An 18,189-nucleotide genomic window follows, 5' to 3' on the forward strand; every position below is an offset into this window, starting at 1 on the left:
TCTCTGGAGGCTCTGCACACGTGCACTGCTCCAACAGGGCAGAGGCTGCTTGGAGCTGCCGAGGGTATGAACACTGCAAGCGAGCTGGGCTGACTCGGAGAGGACGGCCGGCCTCCTGGGGATGGCCTGCTACCTTCGTCCCTACTGTACTCCAGGGCTGGCTTCTGCGGGAAATTGAAAGTTGTTTTTTTTTTCTCTCTCTCTCTTAAAGTTTTAATGGAAATCTCAGCTTCACTTGCACAATGGCAAGTTGGCCACAGTCTTTTAGCACTGAATTTATAGACTTTGCACAGCTGCGGGAACGGACGCACGGCTTTACACGAAGTCGCTCACTGTTGCTCCGTTTAATAGAGTTTTATATATGGCTCACAGCAGTGTTCAGAATAAAGGATTATCCCCAAGGAAATTAGGTGGAATGAAGAAGAAAATAATATAGACTTTCATTACTTTTGGTTTATAATTGCTCCTTAAATTACAGTTCAAAGCCCAGTTTATAATTTAAGTTGTGGCGCTGTTGTAGTGAGATAAGAGTAAATATTTTTAAGCGATGACTTAAGAATTCTGCATCTTCTTTACATCCGTTGTTGAGCAAGTCATAACAGCTTACATTTTCAAGAGTTTTAAATACAAAGGGCTTCAGTGTCATTGCTAAGTTCATAATAATAATAAAAAAAAAGATCTGAATGGTCCAAGGAGGTAAACAGGCTATTGGATTTACTCGAAAGAACACAAACATCCCACAGTAAGACAGTCTCCTCGTGGTGTCTGCATCTCTCCAATCTGGCATTCCCTCCTAATTCCGTGTCCAGCACTTTGGATCAATAAATCCCACTTCACAGAAGTTAAAATAATAGTGAAATGCTGTCAGCTGGGGCTGACCAGTGGTTACATTTTCCACAGGGTAATGCATCTGCAAGGACATCAGGTCTCCTCCTCCGGGCGGCTCTCTCTGATGGACGCCCTTCCATGATGAAATGACAAGGCTCGCTCTCTGCTTTCTGCGGGTCAGTGTCCTTGGCAGGTCTTACAGCACATCTGTCTGAAGTATGCGCGACTGCAGAACTTGAACTTGAGCACCAGTGGGCAATAAGCCACTTTGTTCACATCTTTGCACTCTAGCAAATGGGGGCAGACAACGGAAAGCAATTAGCGGTACATAAACACGGACATAACAAGCTGATGTGCCTAGATGTTCAGACGAGGAGCCCCTTTGGACCCACCTACCTTGGCCTCCACATCCATGTGGCACTTGTTTTTGTTTTTAGCATGCCCCGTCTGGTACAGCCTACCAGCAACATTCCTTTGATATATTTTAACACAACATTTATTAAAAAAAAAAAAAAAAGCTTGCAAGATTTTTTTTTTTCTTCCAGACTTTTTATAAGTATGGTGCATGCCCACTGTGTCTTGAAAGAATTACCATTTGTTGGGATAAGTGATCACTTTAGACAGCTTGGAAACATGAGTCATTTTCCTTACAGCGATTTTATTGCTTCTTTCTCAAGGGTTATTTTATTCAGCACTGCGAGGTTATCCAAAATCAAACATGAGTCTCATTGTTTGATACCAAAGTACACATGCCTTAGGAGAATCTTTGCCTCTGGGCGGCAGGGGATTGGGCCTGCGTGAAGGAGAAGCACTGCTCACGGTGGCCCGGATTCAATCACTATCCTGGACCCAGAGGAAAGCTCGGAGGGCTTGGCCTCAAATGGCAGCAGCTTGCGGGTTATGGAAACATGGAGAAATGTCTTTTTTTAATTTGGAAGTGAGACATGGCCTTCTTTTTTCCCATGTGTATTTTCTCCTCGCTGCTAGAATTGCCACAGTTGCAAGTTTTTACAGCTTTTGCAGCCAGAAGGTGAATAAATGATTTTTTTTCCCATCTTCCCTTAGTGGCTGCTTCCCAAGGTGAGACTGAAGGGGTTGCAGGGACAAGGGACCTGAGGCCTTTGATTATTAGTAACCCTGCCCCCCCCCCACCCCCCAGCAGAATCTCACTGCTGTTCATAATGATATCTTTCCTCCGAATTCTGGTCACTTTTATCTGGGCGTTTTAAAATATTTTATACACTTAGCTATGAAACTTTCATATACCTCCCAGAACCAAAGTTCCACCCTCAGCTTCCAGGTGGTTGTGTAAGTTAAAAAAGCAAGTATTGCTTCTCAGCCTTTAGGCTAAGATCGAGGGCAAGGTAATTACGAAGCAGACAGGACAGTTGGTTAAGTTCAATGTGACACAACTGAATTTTTTTTGTCTTTGCTTGTTTGTTTTCTTCCCCCCTGGCTTCAGATAAATTTGGAAAATTTAATGCAAAGAAGTAGGGAAAACTTCCAGCTTTTCCTATTGAAAAGTAAGGTAACAGTTTTACAGATGCATTTGAAAATTTAAAAAATGTATTTTATTTTTTAATGCTGTTCATATAGTTGACAAGCAGGCATGCCCAATGAGGATCACTGACTAGGCTGGGGAGGTATGGGGAAAGGTGGGTGGAACAAACACGTCCAGTTTTTCTTTTCTTCCCTTTGCTCCTGTGTCACAGATGTCATTTCAAAACCTCTTACAGTGTGAGCCTGCAGCTGCCAGACTCCCTGAAAACATAACTTTGCCATCATTAAACTTTCTCACTCTAGACTTGATTGACAAAGAGACAAATAGTTGGAAATCTGAGTAGAAATTTTGCACAGGCCATTTAATTTTCAAGTGAAAGAAGGTAGGAGGGATATGAAAAAGTACCTAACTTTTGCACTAAAAAACAAAAACAGAAACCATATGGTATTGCGGGAGGTGAAAAGACTTCCTATATTTTAATTTGGAAATCACTTGGCCATTATGTTTTCTTTTCAGCTCCGAGAGTCATGACCAGTAAGAACAACAACAACACAAATTTAGACTAAAAATAATCTTTGTGCAAAAATTTTATCAGTGTTACCAAGAGATTTATATTGTCAAGGTTCTTTAAAGTGATGAGAAAGGCATCTCTCTAATGAAACACTGTCACATGTTTTTAATTCCTAATTATCCTCCTTGCGGTGGGCATCATGGTGCAGCATGTTAAGCTGAATCTTGTGATGCTTGAATTCCATATTGGAGTGCCTGGGATCAATCCTTCAGATCCAGATGCCTGCTAACGTACTGGGAGCCAGCAGGTGATGGTCCAAGTACTTTGGTTCTTGCCACCATTGTGGGTGACCCAGGGGAAGTTTCTGGCTCCTGGCTTTGGCTTGACCACACCCTGGTTGTGGCATTTGGGAGTGAATCAGTGGATGGAAAATAGATTTCACCATCCCTACCCCGTCACTCTTTCAAATAAATAAATAATTCTTTAAAAACAAAAACAAATGCTCCTCTTCATGGGGAAGCCAGTCATACTCTGCTACAGGAATTAGTGGGACTGCTTAAAATAAAAGTAAGTTTTAGTTTTGACTTTCTTTGCCAAAACATAAAAATGATTTAATTGATAAACAGATAGAGGAGGATTGGTTGTTTTAATTGTACAAGGAAATAAAATTAGTAGCCAGACTGCCTGGATTTGATCCTAGCTTTACCATTTATTAACTTTATGACTTCCAACAAAATTACTTAGCTTCTCTGAGCCTAGGTTTATTCATCTGTAAAATAAGAATAATTAGAGGTTCCACTCTGTCATGGAATATGCATTTTTTTCAACAAAACTGTTTAAATATATTTTTTATTTTTATTTTTATTTCTTAAAAGCAGCGGGATATGAACCGGCGCCAATATGGGATCCCAGTGCATGCAAGGTGAGGACTTCAGCCACTAGGCTACTGCACCAGGCCTGTAACATGCATATTTTTCTGTGCCTCACCTAGAACAGAGCCTGCTGAACACAAAGTCCTTGTGTGGGGTATTGAATTGCTCCTTCTATCACCATTATTAGTTGTTAGTGTCTCCTGTTGCCTGATGACAGGAAGGAAGCAAGAAGTGACACTCCAACCATGGTCGTGAGGACACACTATTTGGATTACTACTGTGAAAAAAAAAAAAGTCCTACAGACACAAATCAGGCTGAAGACAAAAGAACAGAAAGAATTTCCTGGGGCACACTTTCATTGGGAGAATTCCTTATTTCCTTTTGAAGAGTTGCTGAATCAGGTAAATTCTGAGTTGTGAAAAATATAAGCAAAATCACATTGTTCTTTTTGATCTGGACTAAAGGACCAGATTAGACAATGAATCATCTGTAATGAGTGAAACGGTGTTTGAACACTGCATCTGTGTTCACCGAACCCATCCTGCTGCCTCCAACCCAAAGTACTCAGGCTATTACTAATAGAGTCAGAGACAGTGTTTCTGAAGTTGGTTCTAGAAGCAAGACTCTGCTGCTTACAGAGTTCATAAGCATAGGCCTCAGGTAGGAAATAGTACTTCGCCCAGTCGAGGGGTATGCTGGAGGCCACCTGCCCTTCTGAAACTTCCCAGTTCCCAACTAACTGCATTAGAAGCAGTAAGTTGCTTAGTCCCTAGGAGTAGGGTCAAGCTGAGGGAAGTAGGTTGACAGTGAATGGCCTGCAACAACCGCCTCAAAGCTCAGTGCTTAGGGACCAGGTGGTATGGGGAGGAATGCTAGCACTGGTTCTTCAAACACTTCTCTGGCTCAGCATCTCTAAAGCGAACAGCACAGTGAGGCCTGCTGGTAGGATGCTGGGAGGCGAGCGTGAGGGCATGCGCACAAAGCAGAAGTTGGGGCACTTGGTTCAGTTTATTCATTCTCATTACTTGGACACAGTCAAGCCGAGTAAAGATGTTAACCACAGACACAACTGCCTCTGGGACTCACCAGCCAACCCTGTTTCTGCGGCAGCCCCCAAGAGGGTGACACATTTGTACAGAAAATGACATGGGCAAGGAAAGGTCTGGGACTGAAAAGACTCAAACACAGGCCTTGACGAGACTCTCAGGCTGGATCAGACACTCAGCCCTGAGCTGCGGGGGCTGCTCCTGGGAAGACAGGGCTGTGGGAAAGGCCCACTTCCTTCTTGCTCAGGAACCACTTCTAGGAACTACCCTGCCTGGAAGAACCAGCTCATCACAACTTTGGATTGATGAGAATCCATTCACAAAGGTCAACCATGGCTTGTCTGTCTACCTTCCTTCTAGATTTAGTAATTGCTATTTGAAAGGCAGAGTTGCTGAGAAGGAAGGAGGGAGAGGGAGAGAGGTAGAGAGAGAGAGAGAGATCTTCCATCTATTTGCTGGTTCACTCCACAATGGCCCAATGGCCAGAACCGTAGCCAGTTCAAAGCCAGGTTCCAGAAGCTTCTTCCAGGTCTCTCATGTGGGTTCAGGAACCCAACGGTTTGAGCCATCCTCCACTGCTCTCTCAGGCTACTAGCAGGGAACTGGGTCAAAAGTGGAGCAGCCAGGACTGGAACTACTGCCCACATGGAATGACAGTGCTACAGGGGAGGCTTAACCTACAGCCTTTATTCTCTGATTGTTTTAATGCCCAAAGAGCTGAATTTATTAACTGGAGTATTAAAAGCATCATTTCTCCCTTCGTGTTAGGTAAAGCATAGATTGTTTTTACATCTATTTTTATATATAATGATTTCAAGTCAGTTTTACACAGCAAAACTTAAGCTCAGAAAACTGGTCAAACTGGGGCCCGGCGCGGTGGCGCAAGTGGTTAAAGGTCCTCGCCTTGCACGCCCGGGATCCCATATGGGCGCCGGTTCTAATCCCGGCAGCCCCGCTTCCCTTCCAGCTCCCTGCCTGTGGCCTGGGAAGGCAGTCGAGGACGGCCCAAAGCTTTGGGAACCTGCACCGGCGTGGGAGACCCGGAAGAGGCTCCTGGCTTTGGATCGGCATAGCATCGGCCCGTTGCGCTCACTTGGGGAGTGAATCATCGGACGGAAGATCTTCCTCTCTGTCTCTCCTCTCTGTATATCCGCCTTTCCAATGAAAAAATAATAAAAATAAAAAAGAAAACTGGTCAAACTGGTGCTGTGTCACCTAGGGAACTGATCTAAGAACTCAGATCCAACTGACTCCACACTCATTCTCCTTTGGCAGCATGCCTGGCCCTTATCTGCAGGAAGTTTCTGCCCGTCCTTGTCCTCGTACTCCTGACCGACACTACAGATAAGCCAACCTGGGAGGCAGCATAGTCAGGTTTTCTGTCCTCTAAGTTGGCTCTGTCTCCTTAAAGAATGGGCATTTTTTTTTTCCTTTTGAAAGAAGATGTCTAGGCAACAGGCATTTAAAATAGCCTGAATTACCTCCTCTGATCTTTTTTTCTCTAAATCCTCCTCTTTGAATTTTGTGAAACTACCTGCCTGAAGATGTGATTTAGGCATACAGAGAGCTCTCAAATCCCCATGGATACCCAAAGCTGAACATGTTGTTCAAAATACTCGTGCCAGTTTTCAATTGTTTCTGTGCCTCCTACCCAGCTGCCACGTCCAGCTTGGCTCGATAGGACTGGCTTGCTGTGCCCTTCGGTTGACTCACTAACATAAAGCCGATATCATTATAAAACTTAATCGCATCATTACTGCAGCTCAGCCTCAAAACCCTCTAAAATTATGAAAGAATATTTTCTCTTCTATCCTTGAGCCAAAACACAATCCAATCTGCTTTTGTGAAAAAACAAAAACAAAATCAAAAACAAAAAACCCCAGAAAACCATTCTGGGAAATACATGAATTTAACCATATTTTCCATTTGAAATAAAAACAACAATATTTTGTTCTGCTTCAATTTCCAAATGATCTGTGGTTGATTCCTAGCTAGTATTTCAAATAATTTTTAAGTGAAAAGTTCCTCTATGTTAAAGCAGTGCATAATCTGCAGAGAAACGATACCAGGAACTCTACAAGGCATCTTTAAGGTGAAGAGGGATCTCTTGGTTGGGATAGAATCACCCTGTGGGGATGTTTGGAAGGCTGGTCTTCACTATCGGGTTTTTCTTCATGCAGATACACGCCTATCCAGCGTTCTATAAGTGATGCATCCTGAGCCCAGCAGGGGCAGGAGTCTAAGGTGAAATCTAAGTCTGCTGTTTCTCTTTCACTATAAGTACTTTCTAGGCAGGAGAATAACAAGCACAGCTTTTTTTTTTTAATATCAAGATATCAAAAATGAGAAGTCCTCATTATGTAGTTTCTTACGAGACATCTTGTGAATCGAACTATTCTCTCTTTCACAACCCACACTACACCCCTGAAAAAAACATAGCTGTATTTCCCCAAGGTCAGAGACTTCCAGTGGTGACAATCTATGGAGTACTCTGTGATTCTACTCAGGGAAACTTAGGAACACATGATGGACAAAAGCCAGGTCCTTGGTCCTGTGACGTGAGCGTGAACCACGATCAGACTCTTAACTAACCTGCTGGATATGCTCAAGTAGGTCTCATTGGTAACCTCAATTTTGGTAGAGTTGAAAGATAACATTAGATAATGCGTCTTATAGACATCACATGAATCCACTTGTTAATGTGGGCCAATGAGCTTTTCTCTGGGTGCTTTACATTAATCTTTCAAAATTCTAACCTGAGTGTCATGTTTTCAAAATACTCATACTGAACAGGGACTTATAAATAAAGGGCATGATTGGATTCAAATTTATTGTGACTTGGAAGGTTTGAACTAGCCCAAAGAAAACAGGATCAGTTCCTCAGATGCAGTATCACCAAGTCTTGTAAAATGTGTCTACTCGCACCATTGGAGGGAGCTGGGACACACCACAGCCAGAGCAGGAGTTGCAGGTGTGCTGGGGTCCGTGCAGTGGATGTGGGGGGACACAAAGGTGTGAGGAGTATTGTTCCATTGCAGGCAGGGCCGCAAGGAACTTCCCGCTGTTTGGCAGGGCCCAGCGGATGTCTCTACAATCACCTGAATGCATCTCCACCTTCCTTTGCATGGACACTGGACCATCCTGTGAAATAATTCTAATCCATTCAGGCATTGTTTGCCATTGTGGAGTTGGCCTTTTACTCAATAATAATGTCTTGCAAAAGGGCCTTCTATTATTCATACTGTCTTGGCTGTCCCCATTGACCTTATGCTAATGAAAGGACCTGTATTTAGGGTTTCATTCTTTCCTTGATCTTTAGGTTCTCCTTTTCTTTGTGATACAAGATTGAGTTGTAGAATAAGAATTGTAGCAGGAACTTCTAGAGTTTTCAGGTGAAACAAACGGCAGAATTATTCTTGGATGCACCCACTTGACTATGACGTCAAAGGTCTGTGCCAGAGCTTGTGACTGCTTCTTTATAAATAAAGGGGACAGCTTTCTCGCATTGTCCACTATGATCATGAAATCGTAGTGGTCTGTTTCGTTCCTCTTTGCGCCTCATCCACGCACCCTTTGCGAGTTCTGAACTCAGCTGGAGCTGGACTCCGGCACATGTGTGTGTCTTCGCTGTACTTCTGCAAAGTTGTACTTGACCTTAGAGTACAACCGACTTGTACAAGAAAATGAGGAAACGATGTTTTCCTGGGGAATCTGACATTATTAATTGCAGTGGAAACATGCCCTGCACTTTCTTTCATCCTTGAAGCAAGATGATGAATTACTGAACTTTATTCTCACCCCACCAGTAAACAAAAAATTGTTTTTTTGGCATTTTGCTAATTTTAAAGGTATAGAGGGTGGAGAGGAAGAGACAGAGAGACAGGAAGGAAGGAAGGAAGGAAGGAAGGAAGGAAGGAAGGAAGGAAGGAGGGAAGGAAGGAGGGAAGGAAGGAAGGCTGATGTCATCTGTTGGCTTATTTCTTGGATGGCCACTATGGCCAAAGGCTGAGCTAGATCAAAGCTGGGAGCTGGGAACTCTATTCATTTCTCTCACATGGATGACAGACTTGAGTACTTGAGCTATCATCTGCCACCTCCAATGGTGGGCATTAGCAGAAAGCTGGATTTAGGAAGAGCGTCAGAACTCAAGCCTAGGCATTCTAATGTGGGACACGGGGGTCCCAGCTGGTATCTTAGTCTCTACACTAAACACCTACCCACTGGTTTCATCTTACCATGCATTAAGCCATTCCTTTATCTCTGTCTTCTCAGCTTCTATTTACTCAGTCTTCGCTAGATACCACCACATCCAACATCCCAATAGTGTAGTACTAACTCAAATCCCTGATGTCTCTCCAACTGGATAGCCAGAAATGCGCACCTGAATGTTAAATAGGGCTGTGAACTCTTAGAAGGAAAAACTGCCTTCCTCACCTGCTAGAAATCAATCTTCAAATGACTTTCGTCACTCCTTTCCCTGACTTTAAAACATTAGGACTGCACAATGAACTCCAAATCCAGTAGCTGTTTCATTCAGTTGACCTTGGTGTAAGATTTTTGGAGCCGTCTTGGCTTTCTCAGAGCTGTTTACTTGAGAGAGACTCTGGCTCACAAAACCTACCATTAGACACCCTGGGCCAGTGGACCAAAGTACACAAACCGCACCTTTGGTGGGTCTGTTACCGGCCCACGGCACATCATGAATCATGACCTCACAGCAATAAATAGTAGATGACAGAGTGCCTGTGCTATTGAGAAACTGAATATATACTACATATATGCTACAAGAGAATTTGGAACTGTATGAAAGATGAGTAAAATGGCATTTTGAGTTTCAGGTGAGTTTGAGGAGGCTAGTTCCAGCTGCTATATGCAGTGGTGCCCAGCATAATATTACTCTCAGGAGAGCTAGTCGGTGAAGCACACACACATGATGCTTTAACCCTTTACTCAAGTTCTCAGAGAAAGATAAGATCCTAAAAGCATATGTAGAATTTGGTGACTTAACATCTCTTCTCTGCCTATTTCTTCTCATCACTTGAATTTCTTGAAGCCGTGGCTCTGATTTTCTTTCTCTTACTATCCTTTATTGCCTTAACCCCAACCTATTTCTCAGTCTCTCTTCACTTTTTTTTTTCAATCTTTGTCATATCATCTAAAATACTTTGTATCATGGTTTCTGGGGGAAGCCATGCATTTTTCTTATGCAAGTCTGAATTCCAGAGCACTTCCTTCAATCTAGAACTTTGGAACCATCTTAAACCCCTGTGCCTCTTCCATTACCTTGTCTCATTGCCCATCGGATTGTTCTTACTCTGCTTCCCACTTTACCAGCCTCTCCGTGACTACTTTGCTATTAGCCCCGGTTCAAGCCTTCCTCATTTCTGGCCTGCCTCGGAAGACAACTTTCTAATTCTTGCATACAAGGCCACTCTCCTGTCTGTACCTTCTCCCTCCTGCCCCATTTATAGGTTGTCGTTTCTACTGAACTATACTCCCTTTGAGGACAATGACCTTGCTGTTTAATAGTCTCAGCGCCTGGCACACAGTGAGTAGGTTTCCTAAGTAAATGGATTAATGGTTAAACGAACAGAACTTGTTAATTTAGAAACCATAACCTTGAGGGATGGATAAGTGGAGAAATAGGTGTCAAGCAAATTCAATGGAACGTTAATAACAGAACCTGGTTGGTCCATTGTGAATTTCTTTCATTTTGCTGTGTGTTTAAAACTTTGAAATTGTTTCCATAATAAAATGTTACATAGAGAAGACATTATCAAACATCGGCAATTCTTAACCAATTCTTAAGATTCTCTTTGTGGGGCCCGGCGCGGTGGCGCAAGTGGTTAAAGGTCCTCGCCTTGCACGCCCGGGATCCCATATGGGCGCCGGTTCTAATCCCGGCAGCCCCGCTTCCCTTCCAGCTCCCTGCCTGTGGCCTGGGAAAGCAGTCGAGGACAGCCCAAAACTTTGGGAACCTGCACCCGCGTGGGAGACCCGGAAGAGGCTCCTGGCTTCGGATCGGCATAGTATCGACCCGTTGCGCTCACTTGGGGAGTGAATCATCGGATGGAAGATCTTCCTCTCTGTCTCTCCTCTCTGTATATCCGCCTTTCCAATGAAAAAATAATAAAAATAAATCTTTAAAAAAAAAAAAAGATTCTCTTTGTGACACATTTTACTCACAGAGACCCAATTGGAAGACTATTTTACATCTCAAGCGGTCCCTCTGAATTGTGCCTTCTCTGGAGGTGCAGCACAGTTGTTCTTTGTGTAGTCCCACACCAACAGTCGCAGGAAGCTAATTCTGCTGGGGAAAGGAGGGTTCTCTTGTATCCTTTCACAACCGAGGGACTTCGCTCCCACCTGTATCCAACTACAAGGCATTACTTCTCTCCCTAACGTGACCTAGTGAACATATCAGACCACTCTTGCATTATTTTCTTGCAACGACTTAATCTCTTTTGGAATCCATGTTATCTGGCCATTAAACATCTATGTGGAAGGCACTCAGCATTAACCTGAAACGCTCTATCCACTTTATCAAGGGTACACGTTGGGCTCTTCCAGTGCCATATTGGAACAGAGATCACTTAGACCATAAAGCTTGCCTTGATCCAAACTATTAAAGTCATCACTCTCTTTTGAGGCTCCTTAGCTCTTTCCTGAACTGCTTCCCATAACGGATTCCAGCTTCCATTTTCGAATAAAACACGTTTTAAATTCTTATTTAAGTGTTTGCTTTGAAAGACAATGAACTTACAAATGTACCTGAATTTTCTATAAGAAAAGCAGATGTTGGCTACGGAAAGAACTCACTAATTAGCCGCCAATTTAATAATAACTTTAGGTAGTTAAATGAATTTTATAAACATAATTGGAAAGTTAAAGAAAACACTAAAAAATTAAGACAGACTTGTTCCTTGTACTTTAAATCTAATTTTGTAGGCGGGTGATTCCCTTTTCAGCGAGTCAACAGTTTTACGTAGCAACAATTCTAACAGCAGTCACACTCTGCAGAACTGACAATACCCAAGATTCCTCCCTTACTGAGAAGCTAAACATACTTTCTTCAGACCTTACCTCTAATGAATTTTAACAACAAGAGATTTAGCCAGGCAGATGAAATGACAATGGCATGTTTATACAAATAATCCAAAAACTTCAAATTAAACAACTATCAGTTTTAAAATAATTCCTTTAAGGCAGAAATAAATACAGGTACAAATGATATTCTGTCCATTTTGAAAATGATATTGCATCTTCATCTGCAAAGCTTATATATGATAATTATTCATTATAGAGAAACTTCTGAAAAAAATTACTGAAATTCTCAAGTTATCTAAAATTACGTTATAAACTTTAAATTAAAATTCAATATATACATTACATATTCTATATACATTCAATATATACAATATATACAGTAATGTATATCGCCAATTTTTTTTCAACAACTATAGCTTAACTTATTTAATGAGGTTGACAGACATACCAAAAGGATGTCTGCTTCATAACCAGAAATTGTTTTCATGTCAAAATATCCCACTTAAAAGAGTGAACTAAGAATAACATTTACATATGTAAATGTGGTTGAAACTGACATGCCCTTGGGATCTGTCCAGTCTGGGTTCAAGTCTTCAAGTTATTATTTCCTAGTTTTGTAAGTAACTTTTATGTTTGTTTCCTTCTCAGTAATTCCAACTCTCAAAAGACTTTTTGCAGGATTAGCTAACACACACACCTATATACAGAGTTGTATTATTTGCGTGAGAGAAATAAGACAGTACACATGGAGATGAGCTTAGTACAACTGCTATAGCTTCTCTCCCACCTAAACCTTCTCTTCCATTTCTGAAATGTGACTGATTGCTATGCATTTTGTCACTATTAATTTATAAAAACTTTATTAAAAACATAGATAAAAGGCACTTGTTAAAATCTTATGGACCGGCAATTTTCATTTAGATCATTAAAAGACATAGTTTTCCTCAACAAATCCTGCTTGTCATGAATTTTGAGGCCTTCTCTTAAAAGGGAGAAAGAGTGAGATTTTTATAAGTCTCTCACCTAAGAGATGAGGAAAGAAGAGAGCAGCGGGGCCAGGGGTTTGGCAAATCAAAGTTGTGGCTTTCAAATCGTGCAGGATAAGGCCGTGTTTCTTGGGAAGTGTGAAGTACATGGACACTACGCGTACTGTGCTGTGACTTAACTACAACAAGATGCACAGCAACACGCAAGGACGCAACGTCTCCGGGCGCTAGTGCACAAGACACTGACCACGCTCCCCAGGAAACATGTACAAGTAGGAGATATCATCCTTCACACTGGATAGACGTGAAGAAAAACAGGAAAAAAAATCTCATTTGCAAAGGCTTATGAGTACTTCATCTTCACATGAAAAATGTTAACAGATTATTTGATACGCACTCATTTTTTTTTTAAGCAGGGCCCTAATCCTGAATTTCTTACATGGCTTCAGCACATGCTTCAGCTATGGTTCATGTGTGTGTCTTTTACATGAGAAGGCAGTCTGAATTTCTTGACTCTGCCATATTTGTCTTCACATTCCTCATCACTTTATGTACACACTGACAGTCAAGAAATTTTGGGTAAATGCCTATGGACTGAGATCTGTTTGATCTGAGTGAATGCCTATGACTTCTTTATTTGAATAAGAAAACCTGGGATGTTGGCTGGCATCTGCCATTTATTAATAGGGATTTGTCCCTATATGAGAAAACATTTCAAAACATAAAGGTCTTTATCCTTAATTGTAAATAGCATGTGACTATTTTTCTAGTTTTCTGCAATGATAAAAAGGAGCATTGATACCACTTTCCAAGATATACTTTCATTTTATGCATGATAAGCATGAATTTAATGTTCTCAATCACCAAGATCCACTGTCACATTAAAAAAAAAGTGTTCACTTTTAAGAATGGGCCATTTGAAAAATGATGCCTAGATTTCAAACACGGAATATCAGGTTAGATACAATGTTAGCAATGACGCACTCCTGTCTCTCATTCTATAGACAGGAAACTCAGCCCCAGAGAGACTGACTTTATAAGGCCATATGGTTAGTGAAAGAAGGAAAATCTTAGGTTTCCTTGTTATAGTCCAACATATGAGCAACTTTCACAAATATCCTATGCAAACTACTGTACAGTGGTGGGTTTATGGGACTTTTTGAATGCTGAGAACCGTGTAAGTTCTTTCTCCATGGAAAACTCACCTTCAGTGTTGGAAATGGGGGCACTGTCACATTTGCTTTCGCACTGCTGCATCGATGGCGGTCGAAGGGTTTCCAGGCAGTCACTGGAAGCCTGCCCAGTGTAGGAGAGGCACTGCACGGAACGCATCTGCTGTCCGAGGCCACACTGGGCAGAACACTAAATCCAAAGACATGGAGAAACACAACAGGGATCTCAGTAACTTCAGAAGGTAAGAGATACTGTTTCAAACACCACAGTACTAACTTTCAAGTTATATGTATTTGGAGATTCAAGTGTCTTATTAACCTAGAAAACAGAAGCAATAAACTTTCCAGAACACAGCAGGAAGAGATTTCTCGGGCTACCACTCCAAGGATTTCAAGCAAGGTTGGTAAAAATCTAACAGAGAGGTGATAAGAAAAGCACACCCCCCCTTTTTTTTTAGTTTGTTTTTTATTCAAAAAGCAGATTTTACAGAGAAAGAAAGACAGATACAGTTCCCAAATGGCTCCAAAAGCCAGAGCCGAGCTGATCCGAAGCCGGGAGCCAGGAATTTGTTCCGAGTCTCTACATAGGTGCAGGGTTCCAAGGACATGGGCAATCTGCTGCTTCCCCATGTACATTAGCAGGCAGCTGGATGGGAAGACCAGCAGATGGGACTCAAGCAGTGTCCATACGTAATACTGGCACCACAGGTACAGGTTTAACCTATGTGCTGCTGCACCAGCTGCAAGCTGGCATCTCTGCAGGTCATTCTTTGTTTTGATTCTTAATTGCTTACAATGCTTAACCTTACTGGGTACATTCCATTTGAGTGTTTCATAAATAAAACGGACTATTGCTGTAGAGCTTCAAAGTAGCAATTATTCTGTGATCGTTTTTGTTTGTCGCCCTCTAGGACTGACCATTGGAGCAAGTGTTTTTATTTACCTTAAGGGTACTGAAAAGTTTTTGTCTTCTCTCAGATGAAACAAAGATTTATAAACACTCCAAGAATATCGCACTGTGGCCAAAATTCTGGCAACTACTTGTAAAAAGTCACTTTTAATAAAATAGGGCAGGCCCAGAGAACAAACAAAACTATACTAGCATAGCTCTACTCCATTTTTACAATTGTTTTGGGTCTCTGAAATTAGAAAATGACAAGCCTCAAGGCCCATTATGAGATCACAGGATAAGAATACTGATTGGTTAGAAATTTACTTTTGAGAACATTAAATTTTAGATTTTTTCTCTTTGACACTTAGAAGTACAATATTTGATTTTTCTCCCAGGGAAAAATGCCAATTTATTTCTGTAAGTTAAAAATTAGCTTTTAATTGTCAGATGAGATTGTATGTGATTATCGTATACAATGTAAGTTTGTGTTTATTGTGAAATTATTAACTCTACCTCATTAGCATATGTGGTACCTCATATTGCTGCTTCTATGATGAGAATCGGTCTGTTTATTAGGGGAGAGATTGTCTTTATACAGCTACGCTGCACATCTTGTCTATAACAAGCTATCATCATTTAAAAGTAGACGAGACAGAGGAAACACATCGGAATGGAAACACAAAATGGAAATGAATCTAATATAAAAATATTTACCAATGGCTCCGTGCTTGTTCTCCAATTCAATATTTACTGGAGAAAAATAGGGCATTTGAGGGATCAGTCCTAACAATAGCACTGCCAAAATGGTTCCTCATATTATTGAGCAGATTTACAATTCCCAGAGCTGTTCTGTCACACCGGGAGCACAGTCTTTCTATTCTCCAAGTTGGACGATACTGACGATAACTGTTGCTCAAGAGGGAGCCAGGACAAGAATTGCAACTTACTCAAGTCTCTGACCATCTACCCCACCTCTCGTGGAAGTTCAGCTCTAAATAGGAGGATCTGAAACAGAAATACTGGAGGGCGGTGTTGCAGGCGCGGGAGAAACGGGATGGCGGCGTGTCCGTGCGGTAATCTGGGATGTGCAGTCGCTCACACTGCAGGGCACGAGATCTCTCAGCGTCCCTTGCTACCCCTCGCTCAAGCCCGCACAGTGCCGCAGTCGGGAGCCTCCTGTTGGCCTTACCTGGCCCCAGTCGCCGGCCACCCAGCGAGGAGGCGGACAGCGGCCAAGACTGCAGCGGATGCGCATGGGAGGTTTGCTCTCCTCGGGACACTGCGCAGCAGGGAACGTTCTAGAAAGGTCACTGCTCTTGCACAGAACAATCCGATGCTTGAATCCTGGACCACATTTTGGTGTACACTGAAAAGAAAACAAATACACACACGTATAAAGACAAAAATATGAGGAAATTCTTTCTGAAAGCAAATGTTTATGCGGATCTACAACAAACATATACATAGAATTCTGGACAAAATCTCAGATAAGCAAGTTTTTAAAAGTTCTTAAGTGGGGGCCCAGCGCAGTGGCCTAGTGGCTAAAGTCCTCAACTTGCACGCACCTGAATCTCATATGGGCACCATTCTAGTCCCGGAGGCCCCACTTCCCATCCAGCTTCCTGCTAGTGGCCTGGGAAGATAGTTGAAGATGGCCCAGTGCCTTGAGACCCTGCACCTGAATGGGAGAACCCAGAAGAGGCTCTCAGCTCCTGGCTTTGGATTGGCACAGCTCCGGCCATTGTGGCCACTTAGGGAGCGAAACAGCAGATGGAAGATCTTCCTATCTGTTTCTCCTCGTCTGTATATCTGACTTTCCAATAAAAAATAAAATAAATCTTTAAAAAATAGTTCTTAAGTGGAAGCACTTTTATCTTTTCCCTTAGGTCTTTAAGAGCTAAATCCAACAGATGTTTGTTTATCTTGGCTAGCTTATTTTCCCCCTTTATTGGGAATAGGTTTATTCTTCTATACCTCCCCATGTTTGGCTCGTTCAGCTGTGCTAAGATTCTGCTCATCTGTGGAATTCTTGATTTCCTACTTGCTGGGTGTAGTCTTTGATAAAGAATGTTATTAGTAAACCACAAGAACTTAGCTCTCTCAAACAGGTTGGGAGCCATTTAGCTAAGCTTACAACATATTGCCACTACTGCAGGTTTATTGCATGGAAAATCTCTGACCTCTTCCTTGTCAGATGCAAATGTAATATATTTGACTGTCATTTAAAACCATGTCTGTCCACCAATGGACTTTGTGGGTTAACTTGCAGGTTGGGACACATGATGGTTCAAGTTCAGGCTATGAAGTGCTTCTGGGCAGCTCTCTGCTGGCGTGCCTGGGAAGCAGCAGCTGACCACCATACACTTGGGTTCCTGCATCCAGGTAAAAGAACTGGATGGAGCTTGGGTTTCCTGCCTTCAGCCTGGGTCCAGCACTGGCCGCTATGGCCATCTGGGGAGTGAACCAGGGGATTAAAGACCTCTGTCTTCCCCTTCTTTCTCGGTCACTTTACTTTTCAAACGAACAAATAAATCTCAAAACCAAAGATTTGCTCCCCCTTGCACAAAAAAAATTGGACTGTTTCTTTTTCATGCTATTGTTAACTGCATCTCCAGGTAGTTTTAGAAGTCACCTGTTTAACACAATGTTTGAATGAAGTCCTCCAGCTTTCATCTGTCAGTGTCTGGACCCTGCCTTCAAATCTGTCTTTCCTTTAAGCCAAGTGAGAGTTCACCAGTGCACTGTAGCTAAACTGTTTGTTAAAAAGAATAAGAAGAAGAAGGACTCATTTTCAGGAACTACATTAGACTGGGGAGATTAAAAAATAAGACTGGACAATCTCTACTCTGAAGTTCATAGTCTTATTTATGAGGTAAACATCTGAATACAGTGGTCTTATTAGTGGGTCATCTTTGAATCTGATGCATGTCTTTATTAAAATGAGAGAGAAATATTATCATTTTTTCAGGTGAAACTCAAGCTTCACATTGAATGTAGCAACAGACTATATTTCCTCTAATGTACAGGAAGTTTCATCAACATGTATCTTGAGGAAGGACAATATCATGGCTCCAAAAGAGACTTCAGAATGAGTTAAGACAGAAAAATTCTCAACACTTTCCATAGCCAGACCCAAGTCCTTCTCTCCTGCCGTAGCACGGTGCCGGGCCATTCAGTTGCCATGTCTTACTGACCACACGCTCAAGCTCTGGCGGTGTCCTCTGCCACTCATCTTACTTCCGACAGCATTTCCCATGAGAAATTTTATGCTGACTTTCTCACAGGTCTCCTGGCTCTTGTTGTTGCCTCAATCCACCTCACCCTGTAAACTGC

General features: G+C 42.1%; 1 protein-coding gene across 2 annotated transcripts in view; it reads right to left on the reverse strand.

Moving 5' to 3' along the window:
• Nucleotides 1-207: 207 nt before the first annotated feature.
• The window catches only part of ADAMTS6 (ADAM metallopeptidase with thrombospondin type 1 motif 6), a 257,026-nt gene continuing 239,044 nt past the window's right edge, over nt 208-18,189 (reverse strand). For both annotated transcript variants that reach the window (XM_040977601.1, XM_040977602.1), the window contains 3 exons: nt 16,046-16,222; nt 13,998-14,154; nt 208-1,115 (listed from right to left, as the gene is read on the reverse strand). In XM_040977601.1, the coding sequence (XP_040833535.1) occupies nt 1,006-1,115; nt 13,998-14,154; nt 16,046-16,222 (444 nt within the window). In that variant the 3' untranslated portion in view covers nt 208-1,005. The remainder of the gene's footprint in view (nt 1,116-13,997; nt 14,155-16,045; nt 16,223-18,189) is intronic.

Source organism: Ochotona curzoniae, unplaced genomic scaffold (genome assembly GCF_017591425.1).
Source record: "Ochotona curzoniae isolate NIBS_2020 unplaced genomic scaffold, NIBS_Ocur_1.0 contig_2754, whole genome shotgun sequence".
NCBI classification, from domain to species: domain Eukaryota; kingdom Metazoa; phylum Chordata; class Mammalia; order Lagomorpha; family Ochotonidae; genus Ochotona; species Ochotona curzoniae.